Source organism: Mus pahari, chromosome 9 (genome assembly GCF_900095145.1).
Source record: "Mus pahari chromosome 9, PAHARI_EIJ_v1.1, whole genome shotgun sequence".
In the NCBI taxonomy this organism is placed as follows: Eukaryota; Metazoa; Chordata; class Mammalia; order Rodentia; family Muridae; genus Mus; species Mus pahari.
Genome location: NC_034598.1, coordinates 78,962,793 through 78,976,018, shown reverse-complemented (window position 1 = coordinate 78,976,018; position 13,226 = coordinate 78,962,793). Strand labels below are relative to the sequence as shown.

The 13,226-nt window shown below is 39.5% G+C and overlaps 1 protein-coding gene across 5 annotated transcripts in view; it reads left to right on the top strand.

Moving 5' to 3' along the window:
- Eea1 (early endosome antigen 1) overlaps positions 1-3,873 on the top strand; it is a 100,624-nt gene extending 96,751 nt beyond the window's left edge. For all 5 annotated transcript variants that reach the window (XM_021205009.1, XM_029542222.1, XM_029542221.1 and 2 more), the window contains 2 exons: positions 248-346; positions 871-3,873. In XM_021205009.1, the coding sequence (XP_021060668.1) occupies positions 248-346; positions 871-993 (222 nt within the window). In that variant the 3' untranslated portion in view covers positions 994-3,873. The remainder of the gene's footprint in view (positions 1-247; positions 347-870) is intronic.
- Positions 3,874-13,226: the final 9,353 nt, after the last annotated feature.

Here is a 13,226-nt window from a genome sequence, read left to right as displayed (position 1 = left end):
GCCACAAGCTTCAAAATTGCCAGAATTTTGTAATTGCCAATGCCTCTGAAAAATAAAAAATTATTTAATTTTGTTTTGTCATTCAGGTTTATGAATGTAGCTATTCTGACAAATCAAATAGTATTCTGACTTTACAATTTTGTTTCATATAGCATAAAGTCAAAATTTTATAAGTACTTGCAACAAATAACCAGTTCATTCTATAAAATGTTATATAGTCTAACATATCAACCCTTTATAAAAACAGATCAAACACACTCAGGCATTGAACAGAAAGTGGGCGGAAGACAACGAAGTGCAGAACTGCATGGCCTGTGGGAAGTGCTTCTCTGTCACAGTGCGGCGGGTGAGTGAGCAGCCCCGGAGCCTAGGCTCTGCTTAGCATATGTGTTCGAGTTTCAGTTTTAAATTCAGTTTCTTTCTTTGTACTGACTATTCCCTGGAGCAGTTGTTTTCTGAAGTAGTGAGTAAATACTCGCCTTGTGTGTTTTAATTATATGTGAGTTCTTTTAAAAGAAGCAGAAGCAGAATGATTTAAAGAAATGTACTATAGATAAGTCTATTACGTTTACATTCCAAGCGAAGACAGTGTGCCTGAGCTTTTGGTGAAAGGAAGAGTTTTTGTTTGATAGGAGCACTTTAGAGGTTTAAAAGAAGGGCTTCTGAGAGTTCTCTTAGGAATTCTAGGATAGAAACAAAGCCCATCTAAAATGTTACCACAGTGTTTGATCAGTTTATGAGTTAAATTACATGGGGGATAAACTCGGATATCATCAGACCCTCGTCCTGTGCTTTGTAAGAGTCGTGTAGCGGTATAAAGCTCGTGCTATCACATCTGTGCTTGAAACTATTTAATTTTTGTCTTACCAGCATCACTGCCGACAGTGTGGGAATATCTTCTGTGCCGAGTGCTCAACCAAAAACGCCTTAACTCCTTCTTCGAAGAAGCCTGTCCGTGTCTGTGATGCATGTTTCAATGATTTGCAAGGATAACGGGTTCTCACAACTTCAGAGTAGTATCACACTAACGTTAGACTTTTAATACATTGATTTGGACTCTGGTTGCATACTAGGCCAAATTGGAATTCGTATATTTTAGAATGTTACCAGTATCAAGTAAAACTCTTCTATTTTTGTGAGACTTGGGTCCATCTTTAATTACTTTTTCCATTAAACCCCTAAAACAGCTTTCATGCCAAGGTCAGAATTAGCCAATGAAATGTAAATAATCTTTGGACAGAAAATAGCAATGTATTTTTTTAAATATAATTTAATTATTCACAAATGATGAATAAAGTTCCTTAGCTTCTTTCTCTCAGATTATATGTACAGAATGTCTGGATGGCTCCTATCATTTGTTGCGGTTTTGTTGCACAACAACACAGTGATTCTATTCTCTGGGTGGAGTCATGCACAGGAATGTAACACTTTCTGTTTTCTCCTGTATAGGTCTGTAGCTCAATTATGTTGTTGTGTTATACATATTACTTGAGTGTTCTAAATGCAGTGTATGCTAAATGATGTGTTAACCATGAATTTGCGTGTGGGTTTTGTTTGGGCAATATTGATTAAATTCTCAAGTAGATTTGATGAACTCCTATGTAAAATTTATGGTACTTCTGGGATTGTATTTATGAGATGAGTTAATTTGCATTTCTCTATCTTATTTCCGACACCCACACACTGTCCCCTAAGGCATTGTATGTAACTTCCCCTCCGGAGCTGGAGGCTGAGTAGTAGAGCCATGTGGTGACCTGGTCTTGGTTTTTGCTGGTGGAAAGTTTTCTGAGTGATCTCACAGCCTCACTCCTTCCTTTCTGCATCTTTAGGAAGTTTGCTTTCCAGTCTCCCGAAGTGCAGCTCAGCCTCACTGCAATTGTGCTGGCAGTAGGGCCTTTGTAAAGATAGGAACTGATACTGCTAATGTCATCAAATGGTAAGGAAATAGTAAAATTCTTCTTTGTACTTTCCTTAACCAAATAGGAAAGAACACATTGACAGTTAGAAAGCTGGCTTCATGTCTCTGATGAGGGGGACATATTAACTTGGGATCTTTTAACTTTGAAAAAAATAGTGCTATGAGATTACACATCACTACAGAGCAGAGTCCGTATAGCCCCACCCCTCCATATACCTAGGAGCTCCTAAATGATGATAAAAAGGAAAACACAGCTGCTTGACCCCTTAAAAGTCATTTGTCTGTCAACCAATAAACTTGTTATTAGAAAGCATCCGAAGACTGAACTTACTACATACTAGTTTTTAAGTTATCTTTCTGAAGAAGAAATACAAAGTTACACATCAAATCATTACAGTCATTTAATAATAATAGCAGAGAAAGATAAGAGCTAATATTTCATTTGCAAGAAAGAATTTATATTACACACTGCAGTCAGGAGTATGCTGGAATCTTCATGTTTTTATGACATACTTACAGCATACACACACAAGACACTGACATGTAATTTTTAATCATTTAGCAAAGTTAGTCCCTGCTTTCAGTAATGACTAAGAACACTGATTAGATCTCAGGACTTGGATAAATATATATCCTTGAGCTTATATACTGAAGTGATACAATGGCTCTATATTAAAAATAATAGTTGGGCAATTTAGACTGAGCTGTTTATGCCTTTTACATAATTGTGAATCCTTTCTGGTAGTCCTAATTCTACATTTTTGGTTTTTGCATATAAGTACTTTGAAATGTGTTTAAAATGCAGATATTCACAGCACTACTTTGTGAAAATTTTGGATTAAAATATTTGTTCATGTCATCCTTTAATTGAAGACACTGGAGACTTTCCTTTTGTGCATCCTCACTTCACAAAAAAATAGAAGTGGCAACAAAGAAAACCCATATGTGTTTACGGTAGGTTTCTTGTTTCCCCCAATAATCATATGCCATAGGTCCCAAATAATATCTCTATCATATGCCACTATACTGATGACACAATGAAGCCAAACAAACCATCGCTCCTATTACCAATTCAGTTTGGACTGGAAACAGAAATTTAAGAATTTTTTTCTTGTTTAATGAAAAAGTCTTGTGAATTCTTTTTGGCTGTACACTTAGATGTCTGCTAGTAGTATTGTACTGTCAGTGGGCTGGAGCTGCCGCGTACAGGTCTTGACTATCATGCACAGTTGGCATCAGGTGTTGGCAAACGGCACGCCCCAGCACAGAAATGGGAGCTGAGATCAGGTTGTGCTGGGTTGTGTACAGTAAACTGTATGTAGAGAGGGTCTGTAGTAGGCAGCAGGTGAAGCTGCTGATGATATAGGACTTCCTTGTTTTGAAGAAAGGAAAGGAGACAAACACACAAACCTCAGTGCAGTGTACAAATAAACATTTTGTTCAACTACCTCTTAAAGTGGAATTAGCTAGTTTAACAGTTTCCTTATAGTAATATTAAATAGCAACTGCCAAATTTACGTTCCCATGCCTCTCAAAAGGTCTTCGTGATTACTTTCTATAGTTTTGAGGTCCTTATAGCTACTTTTTTACTCTTGCATTTGCATAAGATATTTAGCCTCTAAGTGGAAGGCAAATGATAGCCGTATATTTTGATATTTGTGACCTGTTTAACTATAGCAGTTTTTTTTTTAATGCACTTTGGCTATAAAAACCATGGATAACTTGATCTATAAGATTTAAATGTGCCATCAATTTAGTATTCCTAGACATAAGCTTGATGAATGATCTTCTATAATTATAATGTGCCACATTGTTCTGTGTCTTAATTGCCTTTGCCTGAATTTCAATGATCAAATTGTTATTGTTGCACATGTGAATATTGTGTATAAACTTCCTAAATTTATGTAAAGTTGTATAATATAGAATAAAGAAATCCCACTGTGTTCTCTCTGTAAGAAGTAATGAACTTACTGTAACATGGTCCAGCCACAAGTCTGACATTTTATGCTCTCTGAATTGGATCATATATCCATAGCCTCTGTACATACTTTTGCATGAGTATTTTCTCTGTTAGTTTTTGGGTTCATTATTTATATTGTGTTTACTACTTGTGATCATGTAGTTGTGCCTTATTTTGTGAAAGAGTTTAGCTCAGTAAATACTGTAATTTCTAATCCCAGTGATTAGAAAGTTACCGATTATAAATAAATAACTGATAAATTATAAGACAGCATTTAAATCTGTATAAAGAATAATGGAAGGATCCTTACTGAATTGCCACTTCTGTTTTTTAATATGTTAAAGATGATATTAAAAACCATTTCTTTCTAGTAGATGTTATCCAATGACTATGATTGGTTTGCTTGCTTTAAAGGAGAACATGCTATTAGCTGTTTTTTAAAATTTCACCAAGTATTGGAGCTTTGCCCTTGGATACAATAGTGGCCATGTTTTTTTGTTTGTTTGTTTTTCCTTTTTTTTTTTTTGTTTTTTTTCGAGACAGGGTTTCTCTGTATAGTCCTGGCTGTCCTGGAACTCACTTTGTAGACCAGGCTGGCCTCGAACTCAGAAATCCACCTGCCTCTGCCTCCCAAGTGCTGGGATTAAAGGCGTGTGCCACCACTGCCCGGCTTAGTGGCCATGTTTTGATGTTATATACCTTAAGATAGTAATTAAGTTCCTGATCCCAAGAGAATTCATTAATGCCATTTTGGTTGAAATGTTCCCTCTTCATCCTTCAGACTAAGTTTGTAGAAAATGAACAAAACTAAAAAGAAATATTAAGAAAAATAATCAATCCGACCTTTCATTGTGTATATACATTTAATACCCACTTGGCCATTTAAAGATACTTTTGTGAAGATCCAAAAGTTGGTTTTTGTTACCTTTTTTCCAATATCCTACAGTTCCAGAATGAATTGTTTATTTTCCTATTTAACTCAAATATTCATTAAACTCTGAGGAATTTAATATGCACACTCTTAAGCATGTGACATATCATATAGTAGATGCCATTCTGTGTGCTGTGTATATAAAAATCATAATTCTAAGTGACCTGTCCTAGACCTATTTATATTTTTCTCCTAATTTTTATGCTAACAATTCCCTTAATGATATTCACAGAGAAGGCTAGTTCTTATGCATATAAATGTGTGATTTCTGGGCTAAAGGAATCCAGAAAGTTACCTGATCTAGTTTATTACTAAAACTCCCTGAAAAGTGAACATCAAATGTCCTTCTTAAAACCAACTTACATAGCCAGAAGTTTCTCCATAAATCTTACCTTACAAAAATCTATTTAGCCTTTTTTGGACATAATTACTTTTAGTTCTATATAGATGCCATCATTAGGAATTCACTAGATGTATGTATGTTCTTTGTCTTTCCTCCCCCTGTTTTTTTTTTTTCTTCCTGTTTTACTTTTTAAGCTAGCATGGAAATTAATGGGTTTCACTGTGGTGTTTTCATACAGACTTGCCTTTATTCTTACCCATCATCCACTTCCGTTCCCTTGCTTACTCAAACAGGGTACTGTTGCCTTTGTGTCCCTCTCTTCTTGTCAGGATGGCGTGGCATTCCTGTAGACACTCCTGCTCCCCTGCAGTAGTGCCTGGGCCTTGCACAGTAACCTTCGCTGCTGCTGGCCCAGGTGAGTAACTGCATATAGCTCCCTCCAACGTAAGTACTCCTCCATCCTTCACTTCAGCTTAATTAAATACATCAACCAAGGCTTTATCTGTTTTAGGCAAATTTGATAAACTTGTTATTTCCACTCTGTAAATTACAAAAGGTACCATGTCTGAAACTGAAATTTGTAGACTTACACTAGTATATTCTGACCCTAAGACCATTTCCTTGAATGAAATTAATAGTATATTCCGTCACAATAAATATGTTAGTTCAAGTTGATTTTCTTGATAATTCTAGTGAAGTTTTAAATACTGTCAGCTGCACATGCATGCAGTTAGCAGTTAGCACATGCATGCAATCAAATCCAGAAAATAATTTTTTGAAAAACATCATCATTCTTCAAACAATAAAGCCAAGACAACATACCTCACTGTTTGAACCCTTGTGACAAAGTGCTAAGTGGTAAATGGAAAATAGATACTTATTTTCTTTCTTAAAACAGTTTAGCTTTCCCTTTGAGTTCTCTACTTTCATGTTAGAACATTGTAAAAATACCTAAGATAATTAAACTGACTTGGAGAATAGGAATTTTAAAACAGATATTAAAATATATACATTTATTTCTTGGTACATTAAAAGAAATGAAACCCAGTATCAGATATCATCACTGTGTTTGAGGTAGGGCTATAAAGCAAGCAATTTACAAGTGACACAGGAAAACTGGTACCATTGGTGTATGAGTTCAGAGTATGATGCTAGTTCTGGTACTCCCATCATCATTCACCCTTAGCATGTGTGGCACCCTCTCATGCTTCTCAGTCTATGTCAGACTGAAGCTCTGGAAGAGAGTCTGGATGTCAGCATGCATGTGTTAGAGACTCCCTGCAGAGATCAGTCTGTTACTGTCATGATTCCTCTAGACTTATGTCCTGACCTGCAGGACAGGGTCTGAGGAACCACCTGTGGAGAGAGTGGGGGACAAGAAACACAAAGAAAGGACGGCAACTCTGATGATCAAGTTGACAAATTTTATTTTTCCCAGGCAGGTTTTATACCCATAGAAGCTGGATGTGGGGAGGAAGATGATGCAGAATCGCTTTGTTTCTGGGGGGAACGCACTTGTTCCCAAAAGCAGGCTATTGGCTGGGTAAAAGGTTCAGCAGGAGGACCAGAACAGAGTGGGTTGCTAGGTACCTGTCCAGAAGATCTATAGCTATTTGTTTTTATCTGGGGATAGTACTTTCCTACAGAGGCCTCAGCTTTTCCCACAGAAATCTCAACTAAGCTAGTACTTTTCCACTAAGGCCAAGACTTTGTAAGTAAGCACTTATGACTGACAAGGCAGTTACCATTCAAACAGGGTTGCTCCCAACAGACTTAGGACTCTCCTGGCTCAAACTCTCAAGTTGTAGAGTGCATTTAGAGTGCATATATTTTTGTCATTACCAGATAGACAAGTACTTAAAAAAAAAAAGTTTAAATGAACAAACACCTTAATCCCTAACCTGCAAAAATGTTTACCATTTTAGGTCCCTTAGCTTCAGGGGATTGTGAAGGTGATGTAAAGAAAGTCGCTTCCTTGGCTTCCTGGCTCTGGTTCCTGCTGTTACTTCCATGTTTTTTTGTGGAAAAGAATACATACACACACACACACACACACACACACACACACACACATATTTGAATTTTAACTGAAAATTTCTCACATATTTATATTAATAGTCCCCTTTGTAATTGTTGACTTTCTTCTGCTCAGACCGTAAATTCCAAGTGTAGTAAACCAGTTTGGTGTGCAAGTTGGATAAACAGGCTTGGGCAGTAAGATAGGAGCTGCAGTATTCAGAGCTGAGTAATTAGAAATATTAACTTAAGTCCTTAGAAAGCTGAATTTCTTGAATACTAATGAAAAAATAGTTTGTTAACTAATGGCATAGTTTTTTTAAAACACTCTGGGTGTGAGTGTACTAGCAGATTGAGTTCTTAGGGGTAATGAACACATGTAATTGTAGAACTTGGGAGTCGAGGCTGGAGGATCTTGAGTCTGTGGGGCTGTGGGTGTGGGGGAAGAGGGGGGGAGGGAGAGAGCCCGTGTCTAGCCAGAGTTCCTGTGCTTTGGGCAGGCAGACGTGGGAGGACTGCTGGACGCTTTCCACTCAGCCCCGGGTGGACATCTGGCTGTGTGAAGCCACTGAACCCCACTTGATGGAGGGTGGACAAGGGGCAGCCCCCAATACCAGGAGCCCCAGGGCAACACTCTTGGCCCTGGAGATGAGGGAGAGAGGTTCCCACATAAGTCAGAGTCCTTAGTCTGGTCCAAGTATGGAGCACAGGAAGGCCTTCTGATGGGAGATTAGGCACCGCTCATTAAGAGAAAGCCTATCCCATTATCCAAGCACTGCGGGCCTTGATGAACAGAGACAATCTATGGTTTTAGAGCTTTATTGTAGAAAGGCAGGGAGAAAGAGAGAAGGTGGACAGAGAAAGAGAGAGAGCAGCCATGGCCAAGAAGAGGGAAGGGGGAAAGATAAAGAGGAAAGGCTAGAGAGTAAGAGGTTAGAGGGAGAGGGAGAGGGAGGGTAAGGAAAGTGAGTAAGAGAGCCAGGAGGGGCCAAGCAAGCCCTCTCATGGTGGGCTTGTTATCTTGTTGTTGCTAGGTAACTGTGGGGAGGAGTCTAGCCAGAAGGCCAGAAGCTTGGGACATTGTCTATGTGACTAAAAGCCACATGCTTCTCCTGTGGGGGCTGTGGGGGCGGTAACTTCGACAGGAGCCAGGGGTCCAGGAGACATGAGGGAACGCCTTCTGTCCCATGTAGGTGGGAATTACCACCACTGGGATTCTACCTCAGCTCCACTGGAGACCAGACTGTCTGCATAGCCCATTGCCCTACAAGTTTGAGGCCAGCTTGGGCTACTATCTAACAAGTTTCATATCTCTTGGGCCACATAGAGAGTCTAGGTCTCAAAAAAAAACAATCATCATCATCATCATCATAATAATAATTAAAATTACACTTATTATCTGGTCATTGTGGCCTTGATGGAAAAACTTACAGGAAGAACAATGACAGGGACCTTTAAAAGATAACCAGGTTGGGTTCAGTCAAGTGCTCATTTTCCTCCACAGCTGTAAGAACTGTGATCTAGTTTCAAAGACTAAAGAACAAGCTTGGTATAGATCATTATGCAGAGCTCACTGCAGTAGAGCCTGGCGGTACACGTTGGAGCTGACTACACGTTATTTCCATTTAGCAATTGATTGTAGTATCTAGAAAGGTGAATTAATGTGATTCAAAGCATTTATCTCCCTTATGAAAGAAGCCAAGACGCTGAGGCAGCTGTTGGTTGTGCAGCAGACAAAAACAAGAGGCTGTGTGCTCTGCCAGCACGGTTTCTGAGCAGGATGTGGAACTATGCGTGCTCTTCCCAACATCTACCTTCTCCAAAGCTGGAGAAGAAATACACAAAACACCCCTTTCACCTTTAAGAATTGAAAACTTGAAAAATGAAAAGACAAACTCCTGCTCTCCATGTGGACTTCTCACCAGAATGCTGCTATACACAGTCAATATCATTTTATATTATGTATATTTAAAAAAAGTGTTTCTCAGCCCCAAACTAGAAAACAGTATTACAAAGACAGGAAAGTTATTTAATATGAGCTCCAAATAATTTCTTAGTACAAGAACCTGGGGTTTCCCTTGTATTTGGATCTGCTTTGTTTCGAGAGCAGGAGGCTTATGTAGGATGTGATAAGGTTTACCCTTTAGTTTTGTGTATGCTTTAATAAGAATAATAGTTGATAAAGGAATGCAACTGGATTCAGCGATAGAAAATGGCCTCATAGAACAAGCTAAACGTGATGGGGGATTGCCTGTTTGCATATGTAAGTTTATATAATAAAAATATAAGAATTAGTGTGATTTCTTTTATGCCCCCAGCACTCCCTTTAAAATGTTATCCTTCAAAGAGATGTCATAATGAAACAAGGCATATAAATAGGATGCTGACAAAAAAAACTCTAAAACCACCGGACACTTTCCAGTAAGTCAAAAACCCCCAGAACCACTAGAGTCAAGCACAATGCATTATCTATAAAAGTAGATGAAATGTGAAGCAGAATGAAAAGAAAGGCAATTTTGTGTTTCAAAAGCAGTCCGTTCTGACATTTTCTGACCAGTCTCAGGAAGACAGGAGACACTAAGCCAACAGGCTAGAACCTTCCGTTTAAAGCAGGGTCTCCCCGAAGTGGAGGTCCACAGACATGAGGTAAAATTCTGCAGCTTGTACATTCTTTCTGTATTTGTTAGTCTTCGAAGAACCGCAGCAGGGCTATTTCTTGGTCTCAGCAAGTCCTGAATAGAAACAACAAGTGACATATTGCTGAATCTCTTCAGAGTCAATGCTGCCTTAAGTTTGTAAATTTGCCTCAGACCTAACTGAGGTAGGTTGGGCTTTATTTCTGAATCAAATGAACTTGAGACTTCTTCCTAGCAGGAATGGCATAGGCAGGCTTTGTCCCCTGTGGCCTAACCACGCCAGCTCAGTCAGTCAGCAGGGTCTCAAGGGAGAGAGTGGGGAGTGAAGAAAAACAATTAGACAAAACTAACATGACTCCAGCCAGTGCTGAGGCTGAAGCAGCTTTATGCGTTCCCAGTCTGCTTGTGAATCATTCTAGGTACATCCAAAAATCTATGGTCAGTTCTTAGATCAAAGACATCAAGCAAAGTAGTAAACAAGATCACACAAGGTAATGATAAGAGCTCACATAAGGTAGTAACTAAGTATACTGGCTAGTTTTGTGTCGACTTGACACAGCTGGAGTTATCACCGAGAAAGGAGCTTCAGTTGGGGAAATGCCTCCATGAGATGTAGCTGTGGGACATTTTCTCAATTAGTGATCAAGGGGGGAGGTCCATCTCCTGCTAGTCTTGGGTCCTATAAGAGAGCAGGCTGAGCAAGCCAGGGGAAGCAAGCCAGTAAGGAACATCCCTCCATGGCCTCTGCATCAGCTCCTGCTTCCTGACCTGCTTGAGTTCCAGTTCTGACTCTCTTTGGTGATGAACAGCAAAGTGGAAGTGTAAGCTGAATAAACCCTTTCCTCCCCAACTGCTTCTTGGTCATGATGTCTTGCAGGAATAGAAACCCTGACTAAGACAGTAAGCAAAGTAGTAAACAAAGCCCCATGGTCACTGTTTCTAATCTTATCCGAGCCTACTTCTTTGTCTGAGCCCAGTGACAAAAGCCACATTCCTAGAAGGGACACCAAAGGCTCTCAACAGCATCCTATTCTGTATTTAGATGTTGGCTGTCCTCTATTGCTCAAATGTCAAAGACTTCATCCCCAGAATGACAGTACTGGGGTTGGAGGGTAGGTGAACCTTTAAGAGGTGGTACTTGGAGGGAGGTCTTTAGATTGATGTCTGCCTGGAAGGGGATTGTGAGACCCTGATTAACTCATATTTGTTCTCTTCCCCCTCTCCCTCCAGTGAGATGAATGTCCTTTTATTACATGTGCTTTGGCCATGATGCCCACCACCACCAACCACCATAGGTCTGGAAAGCTGACGAATCTTGATAGACCATCATTGGTTCCAGACAAATCAAACACAAAAGTTCTTATACCTCTTAGTGTCATCTTTCAGTCTATATTACTGAAAGTATGACACAAGGCATGAGCCTCCCATTATGGAGCCTCTCTACTTTGGGAGGAAGGGGTTGTATCCCATCAAGAATTAGTGTATGGGAGACATTTGAGCATACTGCTCAGCTACGGACCACAACTAAATGTGCTTGCTGTGTATTGATTAGTCACCCCTTCACCGTTCAAGGTTGCTCTGCTATGCTTGGGCTGGTTCGCTGCCACAGGAGTGGAAATTGATGGAATTCTGCTTCCTTCTCTTCCCATGGTCAGGAAATCATGCCCCCCCCCAAAAAAAAGGAAAAAAAATTGATATGAGGTTGGTGTCAAATAACATTGCTGGATGAGGTGAATTGACTGTCACTTTGTCCAGTGGGATGGACTGATCAAGCATTGTGGATTTTACTATAGCTTATAGGTCAGGAGTTAGTGAAGGACACATTAAACCGGTGTCCAAGCCTCTGAGTTTCTGAAAACCAAGATGAAAAGAGTGCAGTGTATCAGGAGGAAATATAGATGCTCTTGCCGAAAGTTCACATAAAGCAATAGATGCTTAGAAGCGTATCTGTTGACATCCAGCACAGCACTCATGGTAAATCTTGAATTTTCTCAGAGCTTGGGGATTTAAAGCAAAGTGCTTCCAATTCCTGGGCCAGTTACTTGACTGAACAATGGTTGTCATCCACAATTGAGCAGCAGGCTCACCAGCATCACATCATTTAGATGGTCTTCATTGCCAGGACTTTAATCTGCCTCAGAGGAAGTAGGTAGAAGAGTCTCCTATTATTCCTATACATGGGATCTAATATGAAATTGTAAGTAGCTTGCATGCCCTAGAACATTAATTAAGCAATTAAGTAATCGAAAGAGCCTCGAATACATAAAATGCTAATTTAAAAAAAAAAAAGGTGTGAAGATTGTGAAAACCATTCATCGCCTAATACTAGATTGACTTGTAGGTATCTGTCACATTATTGCTTAAAGGTTCTGTCCATCTAACCATCTTTAGTGTCTTGAGGCATTAGGCCGATGGCTTAAGGACTAGTGAAAGCAATTGTGTCACCACAATGATAGTAACACTGACATTGAAAGGAGGAAAAAAAATGCTCACTCTGGTTCCTAGTTAGGTCTGTGCTGCATTTTGTCCATGGCCTAGCAGTACACTGTGATGGCTTCTGCATTTCTCTTGAAAGTAGGCAGCAAAAGATCAAGGCTCCATGCTACCCTCAACCTCCTGCTCAAAACCATAATTTCCCAAGAATGCTCTGAGCTCTTAAAGTCATTGTGAACACATTAAGTCAGAATGAGCAGTGGGTGCTGTTTCCTTGCTGTGCGGCTGCACACAGATCATGGCCTTACCTCTACTCTGGCAGGCTTCTTGCACTGGCCAATATGGACAAATATGGACAAAAGAACTATGGGTTTCCTTTGAGTTGGTGGGACTTACCTTAAAAGATTACAGACTGAGAGTTGTTCTGAGATGCGCCTCTGCCTTGCTATTCTTGAGAAACATAACTTGTTGGTTATTACTTTGCTTTGTAGAGCATGGGATCCAACTTGATGTTCAAGAATAGCATGCAGCTCTGACAGAAGACATGTGAAAATATCTACAGCCTCATTCAGAAGCTTATTTAGAAATTATAGCATGAAACTTTCTGTTGTGCCTAATTTTTGTAATGAAGAGGAAATCATCAAAGAGGAACAGATAGACAGCTAGGAATCTTGTGTTTCCTGAAGAAGAAAAGGAGAAAATGGGTATTGAAACAGTAAGCAGAACTTTAATTGGTTTTGTTTTTATGATACTTAATCAATGAGCCTTTCATAAAACAAGAGGGGGGAAAGGCTGGAGTTTCAGTAAGGTTCTGCCAGCAGAAAACTGCCTGCTGATTTTGAATTGATTTCTTTCTAGAGCACAGCTACCAGCTTGAAAGATGCTTCATTTCTGGTACATTTTCAGTGGGTCTAAGCTAGCTTGTATAGTTTTTGAAGTGGCTTTCTGTGGGATTGTGATAGGCAGCCTATTTTGGTTGAATGGGGCTT